Here is a 25,238-nt window from a genome sequence, read left to right on the forward strand (position 1 = left end):
TGATTTAAACATTTTGAAAACTATTTAAAAATATTCTTTTTACCAACCTATCTATTAAATCATTCTCATAGACACAGAATATTACGAAAAATCTACTTTAATCTGCACTTGGAGAACCGTCGGTATAAAACATGGCGGCTACCATTCCATTTGTTTATAATTCTTTCTTAAGCGATTAGAAATCCAGATCTAGATTCTAGATCTATTTATTTTAACGACACTCAGCCCAGAAATTGAGAAATTTCTACCAGTAGGCCTAAATAATAACATGCATTTACATAAAGTTATCAGTAATGTAGGCCTCCAGTTCTTGAAATTGTAAAACATCGAAATTATTCGAAATCTTCATTTTTTTCATTTGCACAATCATGGAAAAGGTGAGGACTACACAAACATAAAAAAATATTTTTTAATAGATAGATCTAGACTCTGTGATCTTAACTGAGAAGATTCTAGATCTTAGAATCTTAATGTCTAAATTGTATTCACTAGATCTAGATTCTAGAAGTCACAGATCTAGATCAGTGGTTCAAAAACTTTTCAGAGGTATGGGGAGCCTGAACCCAACCAGCTTGCTGAGCTTCATAATAAAAATATTAATTATTATAAAATGATGTTCATTCAACAAACCCTTCTTCTAGATCTAGACTCTACTTCAAAGGAAACAAATTTAAAAATAGAAAATGTTTTTTTTTTCAAACTCAAAGCATTATTATTTTACTGGTGCACAAAATGAACGGTGAATTGTTCAGTCTTAGCATCACTGAGTAATAAGTAATTGTACTATTGTAGTGTGTTCAAAGACCAAAGCCATCAAAATATAAACAAATCAGTGTGACTTCTAGTCTACTGTTGCCTTTCAGACACTAATTCAGAAATGCGTGGGCTCACCTTGAATTCACGAGCATTGTGTTCTTGTATTTTCTATCTCCATGTAGCCTATGAAAGTATTCTCTTAGTTTTGTCGTTGCTTGTCTAAAATAGCTCACCTTAGCATTACAGTTTATGCAGTTAGGATGCAGACTCTCATCAAGTTCTATTATACTTTACACATGTGAATCCATATTTTACATATTGGTCCGAATACTTTCTTGTTTTGCTTGACATAGTTGTATGAAGGGATTGAAGTATTAAGAAAGAAATCGCATGACGACTCCTGGGCTATTGTATAGATATCAAAAGTATGTTTCTCACAGCACGTATATACACTATAAACACGTGCCTGTATGATATCAAGGGCTCCATGATATACAAATAGCTTGATCCGAAATCTGTTATATCACTCTGGCGCACTTTATGACTATGTCAAGCTGTCAATTTTGGACTGTCTTTGGCCGTAGTCACTAGTTATATCACCTGCCCTAACAAATTCTGATTGCAAATCATGTAAGTCAGGTGCATCTTGACTCACCAAACCCCTTGGTGGGGAGGGGGGGGGGGGGAGGAGTCCAATTGAACCCAGGTTGCAGGTTAACAAACCACTAATCTAGATCTAGAAATAAATTAAAAATTATTATATAATAAAACCTAATAATATAGTTTAGAACTAATAATGTAATTAATTTCATCTAGTTGAAATTATTTGACATATTCCAACATCCTAATTCTTCATAACATTTCAATATTTATTATTATTTATCGTATGTAATTAGATCTGTTTAATTTATATATTAAGTCAATTTTTATATTTGTTTATGTTTCTTTAGGCAGCTGGAAAAAAATTAACAAGTGAGTAGAGCCTACTTAATAAGTATAAAAATGAAAGATTAAATACTGTTATTTTAGAAGTTACTTAGAATATAATTTTTTTGAGTGAAAGTATCGGTTTTTCTAAGTAAAATTTTTTTTTAAATGTGTTTTCAATATAGAAAAAGCCAGGAAATTATTTAAATTTTACAAGATTAGAAGCATCCGCTTAGGCATATTACTTGTTAAGAATGATTGACAACATTAATGACTCAGGACTAAAGTAATACAAATGTGTTTACATCTGTTGGCCCATATAACATATGCTTAATGAAAAAACTACAAAAAATTGAAAAATCATTTGTAAATCTGAAGATTAATTAAAGGAAGAATATATTGATTTAATGATAAAGTTTAAAATAGATATTAAAATATCTCTATTCCATTTTAATTTATGTTTTTGTTGTTTCAGAGAAAGACAATGATATTTTGGATGATTTGCTTGGTGGTCTGTCATCTGATGGTAAGTTTAAAAAAAAGTTAATGTGAGTTTCATGCATTTCACATGTGTCCAATTTTGTTAATACATTTAACGTACTTTAACACAATTTATTTATAATGTAAATGTAGATTGCTTAACTTCTGGTTTATCTTTGACATTGTGCTGTTTTGTTCTTTAAATATAATTTAGTTTAATCTACTTATCATTCGTTATTACGTTATGAACAATCTTTTCAAACCAGTAGTGTTTGTTGTTTATTTTATTAACAAACAAAAATAAAATCTTTCATTATACATGTTATTTGTTCTAGATTCACCTAGAAGGAAAAATACTTCACTGGTAAGTGTATTTCAGTTCAAAATTTTGTTTTTTTCAAAGTGTATAATATACATGCCATTTTCTGCTCAACAAATTTTTTACTCAAGAAATTGTAAGCATTCAATGTTTGTCAATTTTTTAAAACTCTAGACACCAGCAAGACGAGCTGCCCCCGGAAGGCCAACAAAATTAGGGTGTGTACTTTATTTTTATACATATCACTTCCTTGTATTTATATAATAAAAACATGGATATTCAAACAATACTTTTTAATAAAAAAATCTCAATTTATTTTGACAGAGGAAAAGATGACAATTTCTACAGCACACTTTCTGCCATGGCTGATAGCAATGATCTATCAGACGTTTCAGAAGCTGATATAGATAAAGTTGCACGATCTATTGGGGTAATTATGTTTAAAAAAACAAAAAACCATACCAACTAAAAATTTGAAAACTTCAAAAATTTAGCAACAAATTTTTAAAAAGATTAGTATCGAATTCACCAGTGTTTTTTTTACTTTTTAGGGCCTAGATGACATGGATGCTGACCTTTTTGGTGGTACCCTAAGCAAAAAAACAAGCAATGGTCGACCTAGTGGTAAACCTACCACACCCCGGCAAGCAACTTTGAACTCTAAAGGGAATAAATCTCCAACAAGAGTACAGGTGGGTGGGATTTTTATTTTTGGTGATACAATCAATTAAGTAAGAATATATGTGAGTATTGTATGGGATGTGTATATGGAGTTAGCATGATGTGGTTTGTATATTGTTGACAAGATTCAAGCTGTTAAAATAGAACTGAAGTACATGTTCAAATTCTTGTAGAGGGCACTGAAACTATTTGCTATCTTCACATTTTAGACTTTAGCCCTTGCACTACCTGTAATTCTGACCTTAAGAGTTATAGCAAAACATAAACAACCTTGATACAGCTCTAATAATTCTGTATTAGATTATAGCATAACATAAACAAACGTGACACATTTCCAATTAGTTCTGTATTAGAGTATTACCCTGCCAGTGTTTTATACATGACTTAAAACAGTTTATTAGCAGTTTTTTCATTGTTTATAAGCATCTAATGTGGTTCATGTGACTCTAAATACATATTTGTTAGATAGCTATATTCAGTGATTTTAAAATAATACTAAACAATTAAACTTTGTTTCACTTTTATAATAGCAAATGATTGAGATTTTATGCCTACAAAAAGTAATTTATTTTCTGTGCAGTCCCCAACTCGTGGTGAAATGCCAACTAGCCCAACAGGCCGACCAAACCTGATGAGAAAACCTGTGAAACCTCCATCACCGTCCACATCTCAAACAAATGCAACCTCCCTGCCACAGACCCAGCCTGAGCATAAACCTGGGACAGCACCAGGGAAAATGAGTGGTCAGTTTTCTCATGCTCAAACCTGTTTTAAATGTGCAGTTACGACATCCTTATAAGTCCAAAACTGAACTGTTCATTAATTAAATTCAAATTATTTCTTTACAACTGCATTATATGTAAAAAGTGGACACTGATAGCAAAACATTTTTTTTTAAATGTGTATGTTATATTTTTATAGTGTTGATTCCAATGTTGATTACAACTGCATTATATGTGAATAGCAGACAATGATTGCAAAACAATTTTTTAAAATGTGTATGTTATATTTTATACTGTTGATTCCAATGTGTTTTATCTCTGTTTTACTGAGAGCAGAATACACATGTCTGAGTTGGACTCCAGATGTTTCATCCTATATTTTCAGATTTAAGTTTGGCCAGCGAGAGTCTTGTACCTGGCCAGAAAGTTGTTCAGAGGCCTGAGACAGCTCCCAAATTAAAAAAGAAATATGACTTTGGGGGTAAGTACTTGAACCTTTTCCTAATGTTGTTTTCTTGTAAGCATAGTATAATAGACACATGTAATAGGATATTGTGATACAGCTTATTAATTTTTTAGAACACTTAAATGCTGCATAGAAAAACCCCTCCATTTTTAATTTGTGTCAATTAAAATTATTTTATTTGCAACAGACTTCAGTACTATTATGAAATCTTTATCAGCATTATACAGTAATCAGTAAATTTGTCAAGTATATGACAGAGTAATTTTTTTCTGCTTCCAGATTTTGACCCTGATGACCCCTTAGCTGGACTGTCATCAGATGAGTTTGATGACCTGTTAGACAGTGACAGGCCCAAGTCAGCCACCAAGAAACCAGCAGCACCCATACTCAAAACAGCAGACACCACAGCTAAACCTGCAGAGAAAGCTGCTCCAGCTGGTACAGTTGAACTTTTTATTTTGTCTTGTGTGGAAGTGTGTCTTGTGTAGTTAAACTACAGCTAGCTGGTACAGTTGAACTTTTTATTTTGTCTTGTGCGGAGGTGTGTCTTGTGTAGTTAAACTACAGCTAGCTGGTACAGTTGAACTTTTTATCTTGTCTTCTCTTGTGGTGTGTCTTATTTAGTTAAAATATAGGTTCATCATCTTGTGAGTACCATTTTAAATTTCTATGTATACATTTTTTTTTAAAGAATCTCCCCGGAGGCGTAACCTAATGGACAGACCTCCTACTAGAAGTGGTGCTTCAGGAGGGGACATTGGGGCAGGTGGCGATGTCACAAATGATGCTGACAAAACAGGTAGTTTGTGCATTTTTGTTTACCTACATCATTTACCTTGTTGAAAACGGTTAATTTGTAAACTATTTCTGGTTACATTTCTTTTGCACTCAGTTCTTCAGCTCTTTAGCTCTTATGGGTATCTAACTCACTTTAGGGAAAGTAAAGGCGGTTGAAAGAAGTGCTGACCACACTATCCCTTCATATGCTGAGGTCACAGACAGGTGAACTCTACTTCACTGGCTCCTTGGACCGTCAGGTTCAAAAAGGAAACTTTATTTTGTTTTTACTTCAGCTGTTTGTTGAAAGACTTTTTTTTTTTTTTCTAGCACCATCAAAATCTCAGCCTGGTATATTCAGTGATTCAGATAATGATTTATTGGATGGACTAGAAGATAAAGGTGCCAAACAGCCTGTCAAAGGAAACACAGGTGTGTTCGTCAAATTGTCTTTAAAATATTTTTGTTAAACTGAAAAATTCATTTTAATGCAGCTTTAATGAAAAAGAATTTATGGTTCTAATTATGTGAATTTTTTTCCAGGCAATTCTGAAGAGTTGCGGCCTGCTAGATCGGTGTTGGATAGTTTGCTAGGGAAAAGTAACTCTGTTGCCTCGTCATTGTTGGAGACTAAAGAGAAGAAACCATTTGTTCTGGACAGTAAATACAGTAGCTCTGCTACAGGTAACTGGTGAACTGTCAGGATTTTTAACTTTTCTAACAGGTGTACTATCTGTCAGAATGTATCAGGATTTTGACTTGAGCAAAAAATATTATACAGTGAAAATTTTAACTTTTTAAGTACAGGCTTTATGAAATTATCCCCAGGAGCTCCTGCTAATAAAGACGAGGAAGATGATTTTAATTTTGGCAACTACCAGCCCTCTGCTGCATCAGGGTCAAGGCCAAACTCTCGTAGATCTGTCAGGTTAACTACACTTGATATTTATTTTTTATTTTATGTTTGCTAAAATAATATTAATTAGTGTTGTGTTATTCCGGGATACTTTTTAAAATTCAATACTTGCTCAGCATTGGTATCTGGTCTTTCTCTTTTTCAGATTCCAAGATGATGATGATATTTTTGGCATTGATACTCGCCCCTCCCCCAGGGTTAAGTCGCCAGGTGCGAAAACAAAACCCCCAGCTGACATGGATTGGCTGGAGCTGGCCACCAACGCAGGTGTGTCCACATCGACGTCCCCAACTGCCTCACTGGTCACCCCCGCGGCCCCCACACCTGCGCCGGCTGCTGCCACACCCAGCACGGCAGCTAAGCCACCGCCCGCAAACAAACTACCAGAAAGCCCTCGGAAGAGTCAACCCAAGGACGTCACACCTGCCAAACCGGCAGCCAGCACGACCCAAAGTGCTAAAGACTGGCTCGGGCTGGGTGATTCGGAATCAGATGAAGAATTGTTCAAGCCCAAAAAATCATCAGTCCACAGCGCCTCGTTACCTCACAGTCCTGCCCTGTCAGCACAAGCCTCGCCTCGTATCTACCCGAAGAAGCCTAAAAAAGACTCCCCCTCGCCTAAGACCTCCACTGTGGTTAAGGAGGATGAGGATCAAGATGATTGGCTAGCCAGGGCTAGAAGCAGGAGGCAGCAGATGTTGGCTAAAGAGCCGAGCAAAGACCCGGATTCTTTATTGGCTCCAGCCAAGAATGAAAGCCTTGAACTTCAAGCTTCAAGAGTACCACAATCTGGATTAAAGTATGCATTCAATTTTTAATAGGAATTTACTGTAAAAAAAACATTAAAAAAAAAATAACCCATTGCAGTTTTAGACAGAAAAATCATGGACTTTTCTAAAATAACCTTAGCCATAATAATTTATGTGTCACTTTTGGTGGTATTAGCAATTTGAATGTAAGCTTATGAAAAAATATAAACATTTATTTTGTAAATCTTTCCTCAGTATAACTGTTATTTATAATATTGATGTTATAATTTAATATCAATATAATTTCAAAAGTATATATTAAAAATTCTTTTTTAGTGCTGATGTTTCAAATACAATTGCTCCGGAGCCATTGGAGACTTCAAGTGGTCATCTCATATTTCCCCAAACCAAGTCTTCAGGGTGAGTTGTGTTGGTCTTTCATTAAGTCTGATATTGTCAGTTGTGTTGGTCTTTCATTAAGTCTGATATTGTCAGTTGTGTTGGTCTTTCATTAAGTCTGATATTGTCAGTTGTGTTGGTCTTTCATTAAGTCTGATATTGTGAGTTGGGTTGGTCTTTCATTAAGTCTGATATTGTCAGTTGTCTAGCGCTTTCATTCAGTCTGATATTGTCAGTTGTGCTGGTCTTTCATTAAGTCTGATATTGTCAGTTGTCTAGCGCTTTCATTCAGTCTGATATTGTCAGTTGTGTTGGTCTTTCATTAAGTCTGATATTGTGAGTTGGGTTGGTCTTTCATTAAGTCTGATATTGTCAGTTGTGTTGGTCTTTCATTAAGTCTGATATTGTCAGTTGTGTAGTGCTTTCATTAAGTCTGATATTGTCAGTTGTTTTGGTTTTTGGTTAAGTCTTATATTGTGAGTTGTGTAGCGCTTTCATTAAGTCTGATATTGTGAGTTGTGTTGGTCTTTCATTAAGTCTGATATTGTGAGTTATGTAGCGCTTTCATTAAGTCTGATATTGTCAGTTGTGTTGGTCTTTCATTAAGTCTGATATTGTGAGTTGGGTTGGTCTTTCATTAAGTCTGATATTGTGAGTTGTGTTGCTCTGATATTGTAGATGTTACCTCTGTAGTAGCCTATACAATAGCAAGGAAACATTTAATTTGAATTTTAAATTTTTTTTTAAAAATTCGGGACTTAATGTTTGATAAGGTGTAATTTTTTATGTTATTATGTCAGCAGTTAATTTTTAACCATTTTTTTTTACACCAGTGGCCTCAGTTGGGAGTCACCAAGAACAGCTTTAAGTCTTACTGTTAGTGGGAGTCAGTCTGATGGTAAATATTTCACTGTTTGTACTAGAAATCCCAGGTTTCAATTGGGCCAAATATCAGAAATTTTAACCTTATTTATGAATATCTTGCATGAAGAAAATGAACCATCTTTTTTAATCGTTACAAAAATTGAATCTCTTGTCACATGTAAAAAAAAAAAAAACATTTTGAAAACGTCTTCCTCATGAAATTGAATCTCATCCAGGTAAAAATGTTGTAACGCCAAACATATCATCAGATCCCAGATTAAAGTTTTCTTCTGCCACGTTTAAACAGGAGCAGGTAACTATCTACTCTTTGTTAATTGATCTACTTGATTTATATGTTGAGAATTTGTGGATAAAAAGTTGACTACATGTTTGTTTAATGTTAAGACTGCATTGCTATACTTATTGGTGTAAAACTTTTTCCATTCTTAATGTGTCAAAATATTTTCCTAGCTACCTAATGAGGCAGTTGTAAGTTCGTCATCACGACCATTGCCATCTGAGCAGCTGTCTCAGTTTCAACCACAGCTCTTTCAACAACAACAGCAACAACAACAGCAACTACAACAGCAGCAACAACAGCAGCAGCAACAACAGCAATTTATGCTGCAACAGCAACTCTTCCAACAACAGCAGCTCCAGAAACAGCAAGAACAGCAACAGCTACAGCAGTACAGCCAGCTGGCAGAGGAGAAGAAAAACCAGCTCCTACAGCAGCAGCAGGAGCTGCAGCGACAGCTCAACTCTGTACAGCTGCAGTATGACTCTGTGTCCAAAGCTCAGGTACTCACGTCTGTGATGTTGGGCTTTATAGCTAAAGCTGACAACCAAAGTTTTTGTTATGACCTAAAGATCAGTTACCAGAAGACATGTGGAAATTGTTTTTTTTTTACCATGGATAAATGTACTGTATATACAAAAACATTAATTAATTTTTGCCATCCTATGTCAGGTATCTATTAAAGCTAAGTGGACATTGGTTCTTTAAAGCTACAAAAAGTACTAGATACTTACATTTTTATTTACCATTTGAGGGAAAATAGCTTCAAATATTAACTTAAAAAAAATGTAACATCTGTATAATTACTTTGACTTTGTGGTTTAAAATTTCAGCCCCCACCAAGTACTCTCATACCATCTTACGCACAAATCACAGCCTCCATAGATATGCCAGACTCTCTACCTTCTGCTCAGGCCAAGGTAAATAAAAATAACATGGGTCCTTATTTTAGGATCTTATTTTATTTTTTGGCTTTGTTTAAAAAAAAAAACTCAGAGAAACTTGCGTAGGTGTATCTAATTTTAGATGCTTTATGAAGCATAGCTGAAATATTTCAATGTTTTGTATGTCCTAACCACTGTGAACCAATAAAGAAATGTTAAAATGTTTGTAGATCAAGAAACTGGAACTAGAGAAGAGCTACACCGAGTCTTTACTTGACAGCCTGAGACGCTGGTACAATGATGAGATGCTTGCTGTGGAGAATTCCTACAAGTAAGATTTTTAGTATTACTTGATAAAGTTTGTTGTCTTTCTTTACTTCAGTTGCTTTTCTCATACATCACTGGGTCTTTTGGCTTAGTTACAGTATAAGTAGGTTTGGCTTAGAGAAATAATTCTACCATCAAAAAGTGGAATAAATAGGTTTGGCTTAGAAATATAATTCAACTAGCAAAAAATGGAATACAGAATTTAAAAATAAAATTCATTCACCAAATGTAATAATACAAAAGGATACATATTTTTTAAAATTTCTTTCATCTCATTTGAGTTCTTTAAAAAATAAAAAAAATTTGTTTCCAGGAATAGACTTCAGATTATAGAAGAATCAAATAGGAAAAAAGAATCCAGGTGAATTGAAATATGACAATAAAATAATACTTCACAACTTGCATTTTAAAAAAAATGTTAACTTCCAGAATATACAAAATTAGTATTATTTTTTAAAATGTTTAATTTTTAATCCATCAGATTACGCGAAGAAAATGAAGAACTGATGCAGCAAAATCTGGCCAGGGTCAGACAACTGGAGCAGGAGAAGAGTGACACCATCACTGCGCATTACCGCAAGCTGGAAGACATGGAGAGGGAGAGAACTCAGGACTTGGAAAGGTTAAAAGAGCAACACAGGTATTAAGCATACAGCAGCAGTAAAAAACTAACTGATTGAAGTCATTTTACACATTTGTACTACTCATAAGTTAACACAAAGAATCATTTATTGTTTTAGAAACTGGTAATAATGAGTGTTAAAGTAATTATTAAATTTAATTATTTAATCAGGCTGTCAACTTTGGCTCTAAAGAGAGAGCATGAAGAAGCTCTAGAAAGGTTGGCCAGGGCTAAAAATGAAGAGATCAACCTGGTGGCTAATGCTAACGATACATCCAGGTAAGTTTGGGTGTGTGACCAATGCTAACGATACATCCAGGTAAGTTTGGCTGTGTGACTAATGCTAACTATACATCCAGGTAAGTTTGGCTGTGTGACTAATGCTAACTATACATCCAGATAAGTTTGGCTGTGTGACTCAAACCAGGTAGAGTGTGCTAGATCACCTACAACAAGATAAATCTGGCTGTACCATACGAATGAGGTGACAAAGTAAATGTAACTTGACTGCGTGAATGATGTGTATGACTCAGATAGCCTATGCTGTTTGACGCAGCATGAGGTAGTATTCTCACCTGAGCCGTGTCGTTGAACCTGTCCCCAGGAGCCTGACCGCTGTGGTGGAGCAGATCCAGAACAATGCCAGAGACCTGGGGGAGCTGCAGTTGAAGCTGGACACCTGGAACAGGCAGGGGCTGGATGAAAGGGAGATCAATCTCAGGTCCAAAGATGAGCAGTTGAGAAGTAAGGGAAATCATTTCTTTTTTCACATCATAAGTAAATTTTAAAATGTTTAAAGCTTATAAATTAAAATAAATTTTAAAAATCTTTAAAGTATTACAGTATTGAAGCCCTCTATCACACTTTGGTAGTTAGGTAAATTTGATTTTTAAAAATTAGTCTTAAAGTACTATTTTTATTTATTCTAATGGCATAGTCTTTAAACTATTGGATAGTTTCTGAGCATTTGCCAAATTGAAATTGAAATTTTATTCAGGGAAAAACTAAATTAATTATAAAATTATTTAATTAAAAGCTAACGTGTTCCTTCAGAAGAGTTAAAAAGTTTTCTACTCTAAAAATTCCTCCACATATGTATGCATAAATGGAATGCTTCATTGTAAATAATTAAAATACTCAAAATAGTCAAGGTGCAAAGCTACTTAAATCCTGGTGGCAGGACAGATATTAGCTCGTCTAATTGTCTGAAGTTTATATAAAAATGTAGTTAAATAAAGATAGTGTAATCAACTTTTTGTAGTTCTCCAAGAGAGACTCACCAGACAGGAGAGTGACAATGAAAGAGAGAGGAAGAAACTAGAGGAACTGATAGCACGTATGGAGTCACAGTTACGTGAACAGACACGGATAATGGAAGAGGTGGGAACTGCTGAAACTTCTAATTTTAAACTTTGCTGCTTGTATTTAACTTGGCTATAAATAGATCTTAGACTTGGTATTTGAACTTAGTTTCTTAAAGCTAATTTTTTTGTTATTATCTTCTCCATCCAACTGTAGTACTGATTTGAGAAAGTTAGTTATTTAGTACTGCCTGTAATATTTTTTATTTTGATGGTTATGTTATGTGGAATGTATTCCAGGAGCGCTGGAAACTGAAACAAGACCAAAGTAGAGTGGAGGCCCAGCAGAGGTCTTTAGAGGATGAGAGGAGGCTGTGGCAGGAGCAGCAGGCCAGGGAGAGGGGTACAGTAGAGAGGGCACGGGTAGGTGGAGTAGATTACATCTTGGGTAGGTGGAGTAGATTACATCTGGGGGTAGGTGGAGTAGATTACATCTGGGGGTAGGTGGAGTAGATTAGGCCCAGCAGAGGTCTTTAGAGGATGAGAGGAGGTTGTGGCAGGAACAGCAGGCCAGGGAGAGGGGTACAGTGGAGAGGGCACGGGTAGGTGGAGTAGATTACATCTTGGGTAGGTGGAGTAGATTACATCTGGGGGTAGGTGGAGTAGATTACATCTGGGGGTAGGTGGAGTAGATTAGGCCCAGCAGAGGTCTTTAGAGGATGAGAGGAGGCTGTGGCAGGAGCAGCAGGCCAGGGAGAGGGGTACAGTGGAGAGGGCACGGGTAGGTGGAGTAGATTACACACATTTTGTTGACATGGTAGGTGGAGTAGATTACATCTGTGGGTAGGTGGAGTAGATTAGGCCCAGCAGAGATCTTTAGAGGATGAGAGGAGGTTGTGGCAGGAGCAGCAGGCCAGGGAGAGGGCTACAGTGGAGAGGGCAAGGGTAGGTGAAGTAGATTACATCTGTGGGTAGGTGGAGTAGATTACACACATTTTGTAGGTAGGTGGAGTAGATTACACACATTTTGTTGACATGGTAGGTGGAGTAGATTACACACATTTTGTTGACATGGTAGGTGGAGTAGATTACATTGTGTGGGCATGGGTAGGTGGAGTAGATTACATTCTGTGGGCACGGGTAGGTGGAGTAGATTACACACATTCTGTGGGTTGGTGGAGTAGATTACATCTGTGGGTAGGTGGAGTAGATTACATTCTGCGGGTAGGTGGAGTAGATTACATTGTGTGGGCATGGGTAGGTGGAGTAGATTACATTCTGTGGGCATGGGTAGGTGGAGTAGATTACACACATTCTGTGGGTTGGTGGAGTAGATTACATCTGTGGGTTGGTGGAGTAGATTACATCTGTGGGTAGGTGGAGTAGATTACATCTGTGGGTTGGTGGAGTAGATTACATCTGTGGGTTGGTGGAGTAGATTACATCTGTGGGTAGGTGGAGTAGATTACATTCTGTGGGCATGGGTAGGTGGAGTAGATTACATTCTGTGGGCATGGGTAGGTGGAGTAGATTACATTCTGTGGGTTGGTGGAGTAGATTACATTCTGTGGGCATGGGTAGGTGGAGTAGATTACATTCTGTGGGCATGGGTAGGTGGAGTAGATTACATCTGTGGGTTGGTGGAGTAGATTACATTCTGTGGGCATGGGTAGGTGGAGTAGATTACATCTGTGGGTTGGTGGAGTAGATTACATTCTGTGGGCATGGGTAGGTGGAGTAGATTACATTCTGTGGGCACGGGTAGGTGGAGTAGATTACACACATTCTGTGGGTTGGTGGAGTAGATTACATCTGTGGGTTGGTGGAGTAGATTACATCTGTGGGTAGGTGGAGTAGATTACATTCTGTGGGCATGGGTAGGTGGAGTAGATTACATTCTGTGGGCACGGGTAGGTGGAGTAGATTACACACATTCTGTGGGTAGGTGGAGTAGATTACACACATTCTGTGGGTTGGTGGAGTAGATTACATCTGTGGGTAGGTGGAGTAGATTACATTCTGTGGGCATGGGTAGGTGGAGTAGATTACATTCTGTGGGCACGGGTAGGTGGAGTAGATTACACACATTCTGTGGGTAGGTGGAGTAGATTACACACATTCTGTGGGTTGGTGGAGTAGATTACATCTGTGGGTTGGTGGAGTAGATTACATCTGTGGGTAGGTGGAGTAGATTACATCTGTGGGTAGGTGGAGTAGATTACATTCTGTGGGCATGGGTAGGTGGAGTAGATTACATCTGTGGGTTGGTGGAGTAGATTACATCTGTGGGTTGGTGGAGTAGATTACATTCTGTAGGCATGGGTAGGTGGAGTAGATTACATCTGTGGGTTGGTGGAGTAGATTACATCTGTGGGTTGGTGGAGTAGATTACATTCTGTAGGCATGGATGCTATTTTGTATTATGGCATACTTAAGTGTAGTAGATTACATTTCTCATAGATTACAAAGTGGGTGGTGGTAATAGTGCCCATGATTAAGCGTGGTGTATAACATTTGTTATACAGTGATTAAATTTCTTGAACATATGTACATACAAATTTACATTGTATTACATCTGTAGCTCAGAGAGCATGATTGAGTATGAAGTAGGTTTTACTTGAATTTTCTTTGTATTTAGTTCTATTAAACTGAATTAGTATTCACGCTATTGCATAATACACATTTATTTTAAAATAATGGCTTTTAGAGTTAAAAGTTTTAATTGAATTACAGGAAAGTTTTCTGGAAGAGCAGCGCTACTCCCTTCAACAAATTGGGGAGGAACGTCGCATGCTGGCTGAGGAGAGGACCAGGTTCAACATCGAACAGAAGACAATTAGAGAGAAAATAAATCAGGACCAGATCAAACGGAGCCAGGTAAAGGGAGAGTGGTGCATTGTGGGTAGGAGTGGTGTTATGTGGGTGGTGGTGGCGATGTCAGTGGTAGTTGTGGTGGTATAACATTGGTGGTAGTCATCATCATCACTGGCCGTCAGCCCTGATGTATGAGTCACCAACCTCTATTCCTGTGCCATCTTATCAACCTGACACTAGGTGAAGCACATCTTTTTGTGGCTTCAGCCTCAAAGCTCTAGTCACCAGGTGTTTTTTGGTTGGCCTTTCATGCGCTGTCCTTGAATGGGTGGTAGTGGTGATCAAATGGTAGTGGTGATATAATGGTAGTGGTGATATAATGGTAGTGGCGATATAATGGTAGTGGCGATAGAATGGTAGTGGCGATATAATGGTAGTGGCGATAGAATGGTTGTGGTGATAGAATGGTATTGGTGATAGAATAGTAATATTGTTAGTATTCTTGTTACATGGGGAATATTATTGATCAACATCTATTCAATTGGTGTTGCAGTAAATCTCCTACTTGGGTTAAGTTGAAAGGTTGCAACTATATTTGTGAATATGGTGACAGATCACATCTCATAGTGTGATCATAGTACTACTTGCTGTTGCCATTACCTTCAAGTGTTAGATACATCTCTCTGGTACGAGCCATAGTGCGAGACTTGTTCTGTGTTTCAGGCCGAGGCAGAGTATGAGATCCTCTCCAGGACAACAGCGGAGGAGAAGCTGGCCCGCTCCAACAGGATGAGTGAGCTGCAGAGGGAGGAGGAGAGAATAGCCAGTGAGAGGAATAAGCTGGAGAGGGAGAAGGCACAGCTGGAGCTGGAGCAGGAGAAGCTGGCCAAGCAGGCACGTCAGATTCGGGAGCAGTCGGAGCAGATTGATCATGTGACTGAGGTATGCTGGGTAGCTAAATATGCTTGGTTTGGGGTAATGGCGTCAGCTCAACAGATTGATCATGTGACTGAGGTATGCTGGGTAGCTAAATATGCTTGGTTTGGGGTAATGGCGTCAGCTCAACAGATTGATCATGTGACTGAGGTATGCTGGGTAGCTAAATATGCTTGGTTTGGGGTAATGGCGTCAGCTCAACAGATTGATCATGTAACTGAGGTATGCTGGGTAGCTAAATATACTGGGTTTGGGGTAATGGCGTCAGCTGACACTTTTTTGTTGTTGGGCTGGGACATGGGAACTAGAGAGAACAGGGAATAATACAGTTTAAAGGAGGCAGAGTTTAGTGGTAGAGTTAACCCATTCATGTACAGTTCTGGCCACATTCCTTCCATATGCCTTACATATGCCTTACATACGCACACTGATAAACACTTACTCACCTGCCTCTATGATATCATAAAGGATGATTAGATTTTGTTTGTTTTTCTTTTACCTATGTCCACCTGGGGAGTTACTATGATCTGAAGGTTAGGTACATGTAACATGAGTAAAATTATCCCATATTAAGTTAAGGTTATATGAAAATCCAGGTGTCAGTCATTAGAATTGGTGCGTTAGCGTTGTGAACACCATCCTAATACAGTAACCATTGATATTCTGTCCTCCAGCTAAATGCTAGTAACATGAATCTTACAGTAGTAATACTAGAAGAATTGTGGTGTTATTGTATTGAGTGGTGGTGTTGTATTTAGTGGTGTTGTTGTATTTAGTGGTGTTGTTGTATTGAGTGATGTTGTTGTGTTGAGTGGTGTTGTATTGAGTGGTGTTGTATTGAGTGATGTTGTATTGAGTGATGTTGTTGTATTGAGTGATGTTGTTGTGTTGAGTAGTGTTGTAATGAGTGGTGTTGTTGTATTGAGTGATGTTGTATTGAGTGATGTTGTTGTATTGAGTGATGTTGTTGTATTGAGTGATGTTGTTGTGTTGAGTGATGTTGTATTGAGTGATGTTGTTGTATTGAGTGATGTTGTATTGAGTGATGTTGTTGTATTAAGTGTTGATGTTGTATTGAGTGATGTTGTTGTATTGAGTGATGTTGTATTATTTAAAATTGTTCAGGCTGCACGTAGAGCCCAGCAAGAAGGGGAACAAGCCATGGAAGAAGCCATGGGCTACAACACACAGATGGAGAGGAGAGAGAACGAGATACAGAAACAGTTGGGGAACTTGAAGCTTATGGAGGAACACATCACCCAGGTACTTTACCTGTCTTCATTACATCACACATTACCCAGGTACTTTACCTGTCTTCATTTCATTACACATTACCCAGGTATCTTACCTGTCTTCATTACATCACACATTACCCAGATACCTTACCTGTCTTAGTTACATCACTCATTACCCAGGTATCTTACCTGCCTTCATTACATCACACATTACCCAGGTACCACACACTACCCAGGTATCTTACCTGTCTTAGTTACATCACACACTACCCAGGTATCTTACCTGTCTTAGTTACATCACACATTACCCAGGTACCTAACCTTTCTTCATTACATTATGCACATTATCCAGACAGCTTACTTATTTTAAATTACATCTCCCACATTATCCTGGTGCCTTACCTGTCTTTGTTACATCAAAAATTACCCAGATACTTTACCTTTGTCATAACATCACACATTATAAAATGTTTTTTTTTTAAATTAAATACGTTTTCAGCTTAAAATATAATTAGATAATTTAAATTAATCATTTTTATTCAAATCCTAACAGTTGAATATTTTTTGTAGTAAACTAATACGTGTCATGTAACATACACCAAGTTCTATGTTCGTTAAAAGAAATTTAATTTCTCTATCTTTTAGGAGAAACTTCGTCTAGCCAGGGAAAAGAAGGAGATTGAAAACCTGAAAACATCATCTCTCTGTGTCAACTGTCGCTCACCATTGCATGCATCTGTACCAGTCAGTCACCACAATGGTGTGTTTACTCTTAAAGCATGGTTTATAATGTCTGTTTTTGAGACCATTGATAGCCAATTCCCAGCACCTGGGGGGGGGGGGGGGGTGATATGTATGTAATAGAGAGGTTAAGATTGTATTATGTAGCAACCAATATGCTGCTTTAAAATATGCATTATAAAAATTTGTTTGGATTATGGTTATGGACGGTATAGACTAAAATCTTTTTAGTACTGGTCATTGTACGTGTGGCTAGATCTCGGTCAAGTTTCTTTCATTCATCTCTTCAAAACACATCCCACCCCTTAATCCCACTAAATAAAATAGAAAAAATGCTACATAGAAAATATATTAATTTCAAGTGTGCCTTCTTCCCCCACCCCCACCTACTTGGTAGAAAAATTGCTGAAAGAAGCCCTGATGTTTGGCTGAGTGCTGGTTAGTCTTTGTGGCTAGATACTGGTCAGTGTATGTGTGGCTAGATACTGGTCAGTGTATGTGTGGCTAGATACTGGTCAGTGTATGTGTGGCTAGATGCTGGTCAGTGTATGTGTGGCTAGATACTGGTCAGTGTATGTGTGGCTAGGTGCTTGTCAGTGTATGTGTGGCTAGATACTGGTCAGTGTATGTGTGGCTAGATACTGGTCAGTGTATGTGTGGCTAGATGCTGGTCAGTGTATGTGTGGCTAGATACTGGTCAGTGTATGTGTGGCTAGATACTGGTCAGTGTATGTGTGGCTAGATACTGGTCAGTGTATGTGTGGCTAGATACTGGTCAGTGTATGTGTGGCTAGATACTGGTCAGTGTATGTGTGGCTAGATGCTGGTCAGTGTATGTGTGGCTAGATACTGGTCAGTGTATGTGTGGCTAGATACTGGTCAGTGTATGTGTGGCTAGATACTGGTCAGTGTATGTGTGGCTAGATACTGGTCAGTGTATGTGTGGCTAGATACTGGTCAGTGTATGTGTGGCTAGATGCTGGTCAGTGTATGTGTGGCTAGATACTGGTCAGTGTATGTGTGGCTAGATACTGGTCAGTGTATGTGTGGCTAGATACTGGTCAGTGTATGTGTGGCTAGATACTGGTCAGTGTATGTGTGGCTAGATACTGGTCAGTGTATGTGTGGCTAGATGCTGGTCAGTGTATGTGTGGCTAGATACTGGTCAGTGAATGTGTGGCTAGATACTGGTCAGTGTATGTGTGGCTAGATGCTGGTCAGTGTATGTGTGGCTAGATACTGGTCAGTGTATGTGTGGCTAGATACTGGTCAGTGTATGTGTGGCTAGATACTGGTCAGTGTATGTGTGGCTAGGTGCTTGTCAGTGTATGTGTGGCTAGATACTGGTCAGTGTATGTGTGGCTAGGTGCTTGTCAGTGTATGTGTGGCTAGATACTGGTCAGTGTATGTGTGGCTAGGTGCTTGTCAGTGTATGTGTGGCTAGATACTGGTCAGTGTATGTGTGGCTAGATACTGGTCAGTGTATGTGTGGCTAGATACTGGTCAGTGTATGTGTGGCTAGATACTGGTCAGTGTATGTGTGGCTAGATACTGGTCAGTGTATGTGTGGCTAGGTGCTTGTCAGTGTATGTGTGGCTAGATACTGGTCAGTGTATGTGTGGCTAGGTGCTTGTCAGTGTATGTGTGGCTAGACACTGGTCAGTGTATGTGTGGCTAGGTGCTTGTCAGTGTATGTGTGGCTAGATACTGGTCAGTGTATGTGTGGCTAGGTGCTTGTCAGTGTATGTGTGGCTAGGTGCTTGTCAGTGTATGTGTGGCTAGATACTGGTCAGTGTATGTGTGGCTAGGTGCTTGTCAGTGTATGTGTGGCTAGATACTGGTCAGTGTATGTGTGGCTAGGTGCTTGTCAGTGTATGTGTGGCTAGATACTGGTCAGTGTATGTGTGGCTAGATGCTGGTCAGTGTATGTGTGGCTAGATACTGGTCAGTGTATGTGTGGCTAGGTGCTTGTCAGTGTATGTGTGGCTAGATACTGGTCAGTGTATGTGTGGCTAGGTGCTTGTCAGTGTATGTGTGGCTAGATACTGGTCAGTGTATGTGTGGCTAGATGCTGGTCAGTGTATGTGTGGCTAGATACTGGTCAGTGTATGTGTGGCTAGATGCTGGTCAGTGTATGTGTGGCTAGATACTGGTCAGTGTATGTGTGGCTAGATACTGGTCAGTGTATGTGTGGCTAGATGCTTGTCAGTGTATGTGTGGCTAGATGCTGGTCAGTGTATGTGTGGCTAGATACTGGTCAGTGTATGTGTGGCTAGGTGCTTGTCAGTGTATGTGTGGCTAGGTGCTTGTCAGTGTATGTGTGGCTAGATACTGGTCAGTGTATGTGTGGCTAGATACTGGTCAGTGTATGTGTGGCTAGATACTGGTCAGTGTATGTGTGGCTAGATGCTTGTCAGTGTATGTGTGGCTAGATACTGGTCAGTGTATATGTGGCTAGGTGTTGGTCAGTGTATGTGTGACTAGGTGCTTGTCAGTGTATGTGTGGCTAGGTGTTGGTCAGTATATGTGTGGCTAGATGCTGGTCAGTGTATGTGTGGCTAGATACTGGTCAGTGTATGTGTGGCTAGGTGCTTGTCAGTGTATGTGTGGCTAGATACTGGTCAGTGTATGTGTGGCTAGGTGCTTGTCAGTGTATGTGTGGCTAGATACTGGTCAGTGTATGTGTGGCTAGATGCTGGTCAGTGTATGTGTGGCTAGATACTGGTCAGTGTATGTGTGGCTAGATGCTGGTCAGTGTATGTGTGGCTAGATACTGGTCAGTGTATGTGTGGCTAGATACTGGTCAGTGTATGTGTGGCTAGATGCTTGTCAGTGTATGTGTGGCTAGATGCTGGTCAGTGTATGTGTGGCTAGATACTGGTCAGTGTATGTGTGGCTAGGTGCTTGTCAGTGTATGTGTGGCTAGGTGCTTGTCAGTGTATGTGTGGCTAGATACTGGTCAGTGTATGTGTGGCTAGATACTGGTCAGTGTATGTGTGGCTAGATACTGGTCAGTGTATGTGTGGCTAGATGCTTGTCAGTGTATGTGTGGCTAGATACTGGTCAGTGTATGTGTGGCTAGGTGTTGGTCAGTGTATGTGTGACTTGGTGCTTGTCAGTGTATGTGTGGCTAGGTGTTGGTCAGTATATGTGTGGCTAGATGCTGGTCAGTGTATGTGTGGCTAGATACTGGTCAGTGTATGTGTGGCTAGGTGCTTGTCAGTGTATGTGTGGCTAGATACTGGTCAGTGTATGTGTGGCTAGGTGCTTGTCAGTGTATGTGTGGCTAGATACTGGTCAGTGTATGTGTGGCTAGATGCTGGTCAGTGTATGTGTGGCTAGATACTGGTCAGTGTATGTGTGGCTAGATGCTGGTCAGTGTATGTGTGGCTAGATACTGGTCAGTGTATGTGTGGCTAGATACTGGTCAGTGTATGTGTGGCTAGATGCTTGTCAGTGTATGTGTGGCTAGATGCTGGTCAGTGTATGTGTGGCTAGATACTGGTCAGTGTATGTGTGGCTAGGTGCTTGTCAGTGTATGTGTGGCTAGGTGCTTGTCAGTGTATGTGTGGCTAGGTGCTTGTCAGTGTATGTGTGGCTAGATACTGGTCAGTGTATGTGTGGCTAGATACTGGTCAGTGTATGTGTGGCTAGATACTGGTCAGTGTATGTGTGGCTAGATACTGGTCAGTGTATGTGTGGCTAGATACTGGTCAGTGTATGTGTGGCTAGGTGCTTGTCAGTGTATGTGTGGCTAGATACTGGTCAGTGTATGTGTGGCTAGGTGCTTGTCAGTGTATGTGTGGCTAGACACTGGTCAGTGTATGTGTGGCTAGGTGCTTGTCAGTGTATGTGTGGCTAGATACTGGTCAGTGTATGTGTGGCTAGGTGCTTGTCAGTGTATGTGTGGCTAGGTGCTTGTCAGTGTATGTGTGGCTAGATACTGGTCAGTGTATGTGTGGCTAGGTGCTTGTCAGTGTATGTGTGGCTAGATACTGGTCAGTGTATGTGTGGCTAGGTGCTTGTCAGTGTATGTGTGGCTAGATACTGGTCAGTGTATGTGTGGCTAGATGCTGGTCAGTGTATGTGTGGCTAGATACTGGACAGTGTATGTGTGGCTAGGTGCTTGTCAGTGTATGTGTGGCTAGATACTGGTCAGTGTATGTGTGGCTAGGTGCTTGTCAGTGTATGTGTGGCTAGATACTGGTCAGTGTATGTGTGGCTAGATGCTGGTCAGTGTATGTGTGGCTAGATACTGGTCAGTGTATGTGTGGCTAGATGCTGGTCAGTGTATGTGTGGCTAGATACTGGTCAGTGTATGTGTGGCTAGATACTGGTCAGTGTATGTGTGGCTAGATGCTTGTCAGTGTATGTGTGGCTAGATGCTGGTCAGTGTATGTGTGGCTAGATACTGGTCAGTGTATGTGTGGCTAGGTGCTTGTCAGTGTATGTGTGGCTAGGTGCTTGTCAGTGTATGTGTGGCTAGATACTGGTCAGTGTATGTGTGGCTAGATACTGGTCAGTGTATGTGTGGCTAGATACTGGTCAGTGTATGTGTGGCTAGATGCTTGTCAGTGTATGTGTGGCTAGATACTGGTCAGTGTATGTGTGGCTAGGTGTTGGTCAGTGTATGTGTGACTAGGTGCTTGTCAGTGTATGTGTGGCTAGGTGTTGGTCAGTATATGTGTGGCTAGATGCTGGTCAGTGTATGTGTGGCTAGATACTGGTCAGTGTATGTGTGGCTAGGTGCTTGTCAGTGTATGTGTGGCTAGATACTGGTCAGTGTATGTGTGGCTAGGTGCTTGTCAGTGTATGTGTGGCTAGATACTGGTCAGTGTATGTGTGGCTAGATGCTGGTCAGTGTATGTGTGGCTAGATACTGGTCAGTGTATGTGTGGCTAGATGCTGGTCAGTGTATGTGTGGCTAGATACTGGTCAGTGTATGTGTGGCTAGATACTGGTCAGTGTATGTGTGGCTAGATGCTTGTCAGTGTATGTGTGGCTAGATGCTGGTCAGTGTATGTGTGGCTAGATACTGGTCAGTGTATGTGTGGCTAGGTGCTTGTCAGTGTATGTGTGGCTAGGTGCTTGTCAGTGTATGTGTGGCTAGATACTGGTCAGTGTATGTGTGGCTAGATACTGGTCAGTGTATGTGTGGCTAGATACTGGTCAGTGTATGTGTGGCTAGATGCTTGTCAGTGTATGTGTGGCTAGATACTGGTCAGTGTATGTGTGGCTAGGTGTTGGTCAGTGTATGTGTGACTAGGTGCTTGTCAGTGTATGTGTGGCTAGGTGTTGGTCAGTATATGTGTGGCTAGATGCTGGTCAGTGTATGTGTGGCTAGATACTGGTCAGTGTATGTGTGGCTAGGTGCTTGTCAGTGTATGTGTGGCTAGATACTGGTCAGTGTATGTGTGGCTAGGTGCTTGTCAGTGTATGTGTGGCTAGATACTGGTCAGTGTATGTGTGGCTAGATGCTGGTCAGTGTATGTGTGGCTAGATACTGGTCAGTGTATGTGTGGCTAGATGCTGGTCAGTGTATGTGTGGCTAGATACTGGTCAGTGTATGTGTGGCTAGATACTGGTCAGTGTATGTGTGGCTAGATGCTTGTCAGTGTATGTGTGGCTAGATGCTGGTCAGTGTATGTGTGGCTAGATACTGGTCAGTGTATGTGTGGCTAGGTGCTTGTCAGTGTATGTGTGGCTAGGTGCTTGTCAGTGTATGTGTGGCTAGATACTGGTCAGTGTATGTGTGGCTAGATACTGGTCAGTGTATGTGTGGCTAGATACTGGTCAGTGTATGTGTGGCTAGATGCTTGTCAGTGTATGTGTGGCTAGATACTGGTCAGTGTATGTGTGGCTAGGTGTTGGTCAGTGTATGTGTGACTAGGTGCTTGTCAGTGTATGTGTGGCTAGGTGTTGGTCAGTATATGTGTGGCTAGATACTGGTCAGTGTATGTGTGGCTAGGTGTTGGTCAGTGTATGTGTGACTAGGTGCTTGTCAGTGTATGTGTGGCTAGGTGTTGGTCAGTATATGTGTGGCTAGGTGCTGGTCAGTGTATGTGACGAATGCACTACAGATTTTAATATTACCTGACAGGTTTCTACACGCCCCAACCTGTTCCTGCCTCACCTGTCCAGCTCCTCCTGAGCTCATCAGCTCACCAACTAGGAGCTAACCCCCAGCTGGTCCCTAACCCCCTGTCCCACATTGCAGACTCCATTGCAAACGACAGGGCTGTTAGGATGCTGAAAATTCAAGCTATTAAGGTAATTCTTTATCTGATCTTTTAGACTCTAAAATTATTGTAGTTTATTAGACTATATTTTTATTACATTTTTAGTTATTAAGGTAATTCTTTATCTGATCTTTTAAACTCTAAAATTAGTGCAGTTCATTAGATTATATTTTTATTACGTTTTTTTAGTATTAAATTAGAAAGGTTATACAATTTTCTATGGGAAATTTTTTGTTTTGTTTTCTCTAAAGGATAAAGAATATCTTGAGGAGGAAAATTTTTACCTGGAAACTTTACGTCACATGCCATACCATTCAACAACATCAAAATCATGAATTGTTGTAACAAGTAGGCCTATCTATGGTAGTTAACTCTAATTATATCTTCCTAAAATGTTACTTCACATCATCTGCAGATTGTACTGAAGAAGTGACAATGTTTATCTTTTTGTGCATATATTCCACATTTAGCCAAATTAATCATGTAATGGTTTGTTTTTTAAAAGTATTTTTATCTAAAAATGCCAAAAAACTTTTACAATAGAATGTGAAGGTATCGATTAACCTTTATATCTATTTATAGATTCCAAATATTCTGTGATATATTTTTTTATTTTGTAGCTTTAAATTATTGTTTGTGACTACATGTTGTACAAGCAAATGTGTATACAATTTAGCTGTGACCTCACTGGTATATGTAGGGTCTGCAAACTTTGTTCTATCTATAGAGTCAATTTTTTATAAATTATTTTTGCCAAATATATATTTTGTAAACTGTACTTAAGTTTATATTTAATTCAGATGAAAGTTAGAAAGAGAGGTTGTGTGAATATTTGCCTCAATGTGGCAAGTAATTACTTGTCACAGTTGGTGACTGTGACAAGTATTTAAGTCCAGGACTTGTCTGTATTTTAACATGTCATATTTTTTAACACACCTAAAGAAACAGTTCAAGTAACCTTCTGGTAACTTAACTTTTTATTTTGCATAGAATATTTAAAAAATCTTTTTTCATATATATATAGGATATCAAATATGCCACTGCCTTGTACCCTTATGTATCAGGTCTGTACATAGAGTGTATGTAGAGCTCTTGTAGAGGTGTAGCCAGAGTGAGCAGGCTGGTTGCATTTAACTTAATGAATTGTATACGAACAGAGCAGCCCAGTCACCATAATTTATGGGTAATATTCTTAGTATATTTTTACTTTTTACCCCTTTAACAGGTAAAATGAAACACTGGCCAAATATGATTTAGAATCAGGTGCTTTGTTTTAAATAATTTGTCAAAATTGTCATTTATAGATTATATTTCTATAATTATAAGTAAATTATATATTCCTATAAATAAATAATCTTCCTGTAAATATATTATTTTATTATGAATGGATTATATTCCTATAAATAGTCTAATATGGTAACCTTGTACTAAAGGAACAGTTCATTGACACATATATGTTTATATAATGTCTTGCTGAATTAAATTTTTACTACAAAACTTAATATTAAAAGAGATATTTTGAAATATATTTAATATGATAATAAATAAATACAAAATAGCAATTATTTTTTCTTGATCACCTGACTGATTTCAGCAAGATAGGCTGTTTAAATGTTAGCTGTTCTGTTTTGGAGGCTGTTTAAATGTTAGCTGTTGGCTAGCCATTGTGACACATGTTGATGTAGGCTCCAGTGGCTGTGTTGGCTGTGTGACACATCCAGGTACCCTATGGCCTCACCTGGGACATTGGTCCTGTTTGATGATTCATCTTTTGAACATTTCGTT

The 25,238-nt window shown here is 39.0% G+C and overlaps 1 protein-coding gene across 1 annotated transcript; it reads left to right on the forward strand.

Moving 5' to 3' along the window:
- Window positions 1-355: 355 nt before the first annotated feature.
- Window positions 356-24,250, forward strand: LOC131950083 (fas-binding factor 1-like). Its single transcript, XM_059312123.1, has 33 exons — window positions 356-377; window positions 1,707-1,728; window positions 2,159-2,209; window positions 2,499-2,527; window positions 2,657-2,700; window positions 2,807-2,912; window positions 3,034-3,174; window positions 3,744-3,906; window positions 4,271-4,366; window positions 4,631-4,789; window positions 5,043-5,150; window positions 5,459-5,560; window positions 5,672-5,812; window positions 5,957-6,056; window positions 6,190-6,843; window positions 7,130-7,213; window positions 8,026-8,090; window positions 8,293-8,369; window positions 8,528-8,857; window positions 9,188-9,274; window positions 9,469-9,569; window positions 9,879-9,926; window positions 10,047-10,205; window positions 10,359-10,466; window positions 10,792-10,931; window positions 11,449-11,567; window positions 11,789-11,911; window positions 14,222-14,365; window positions 15,026-15,244; window positions 16,364-16,501; window positions 17,119-17,233; window positions 23,315-23,484; window positions 23,705-24,250. The coding sequence occupies exons 1-33, from the start codon at window positions 369-371 to the stop codon at window positions 23,786-23,788; spliced, it is 4,236 nt and encodes a 1,411-aa protein (XP_059168106.1). The 5' UTR covers window positions 356-368; the 3' UTR covers window positions 23,789-24,250.
- The last annotated feature ends 988 nt before the right edge of the window (window positions 24,251-25,238 follow it).

This window comes from Physella acuta, unplaced genomic scaffold (assembly GCF_028476545.2).
Source record: "Physella acuta isolate Inbredline_101_S28 unplaced genomic scaffold, ASM2847654v3 ptg000733l, whole genome shotgun sequence".
NCBI classification, from domain to species: domain Eukaryota; kingdom Metazoa; phylum Mollusca; class Gastropoda; family Physidae; genus Physella; species Physella acuta.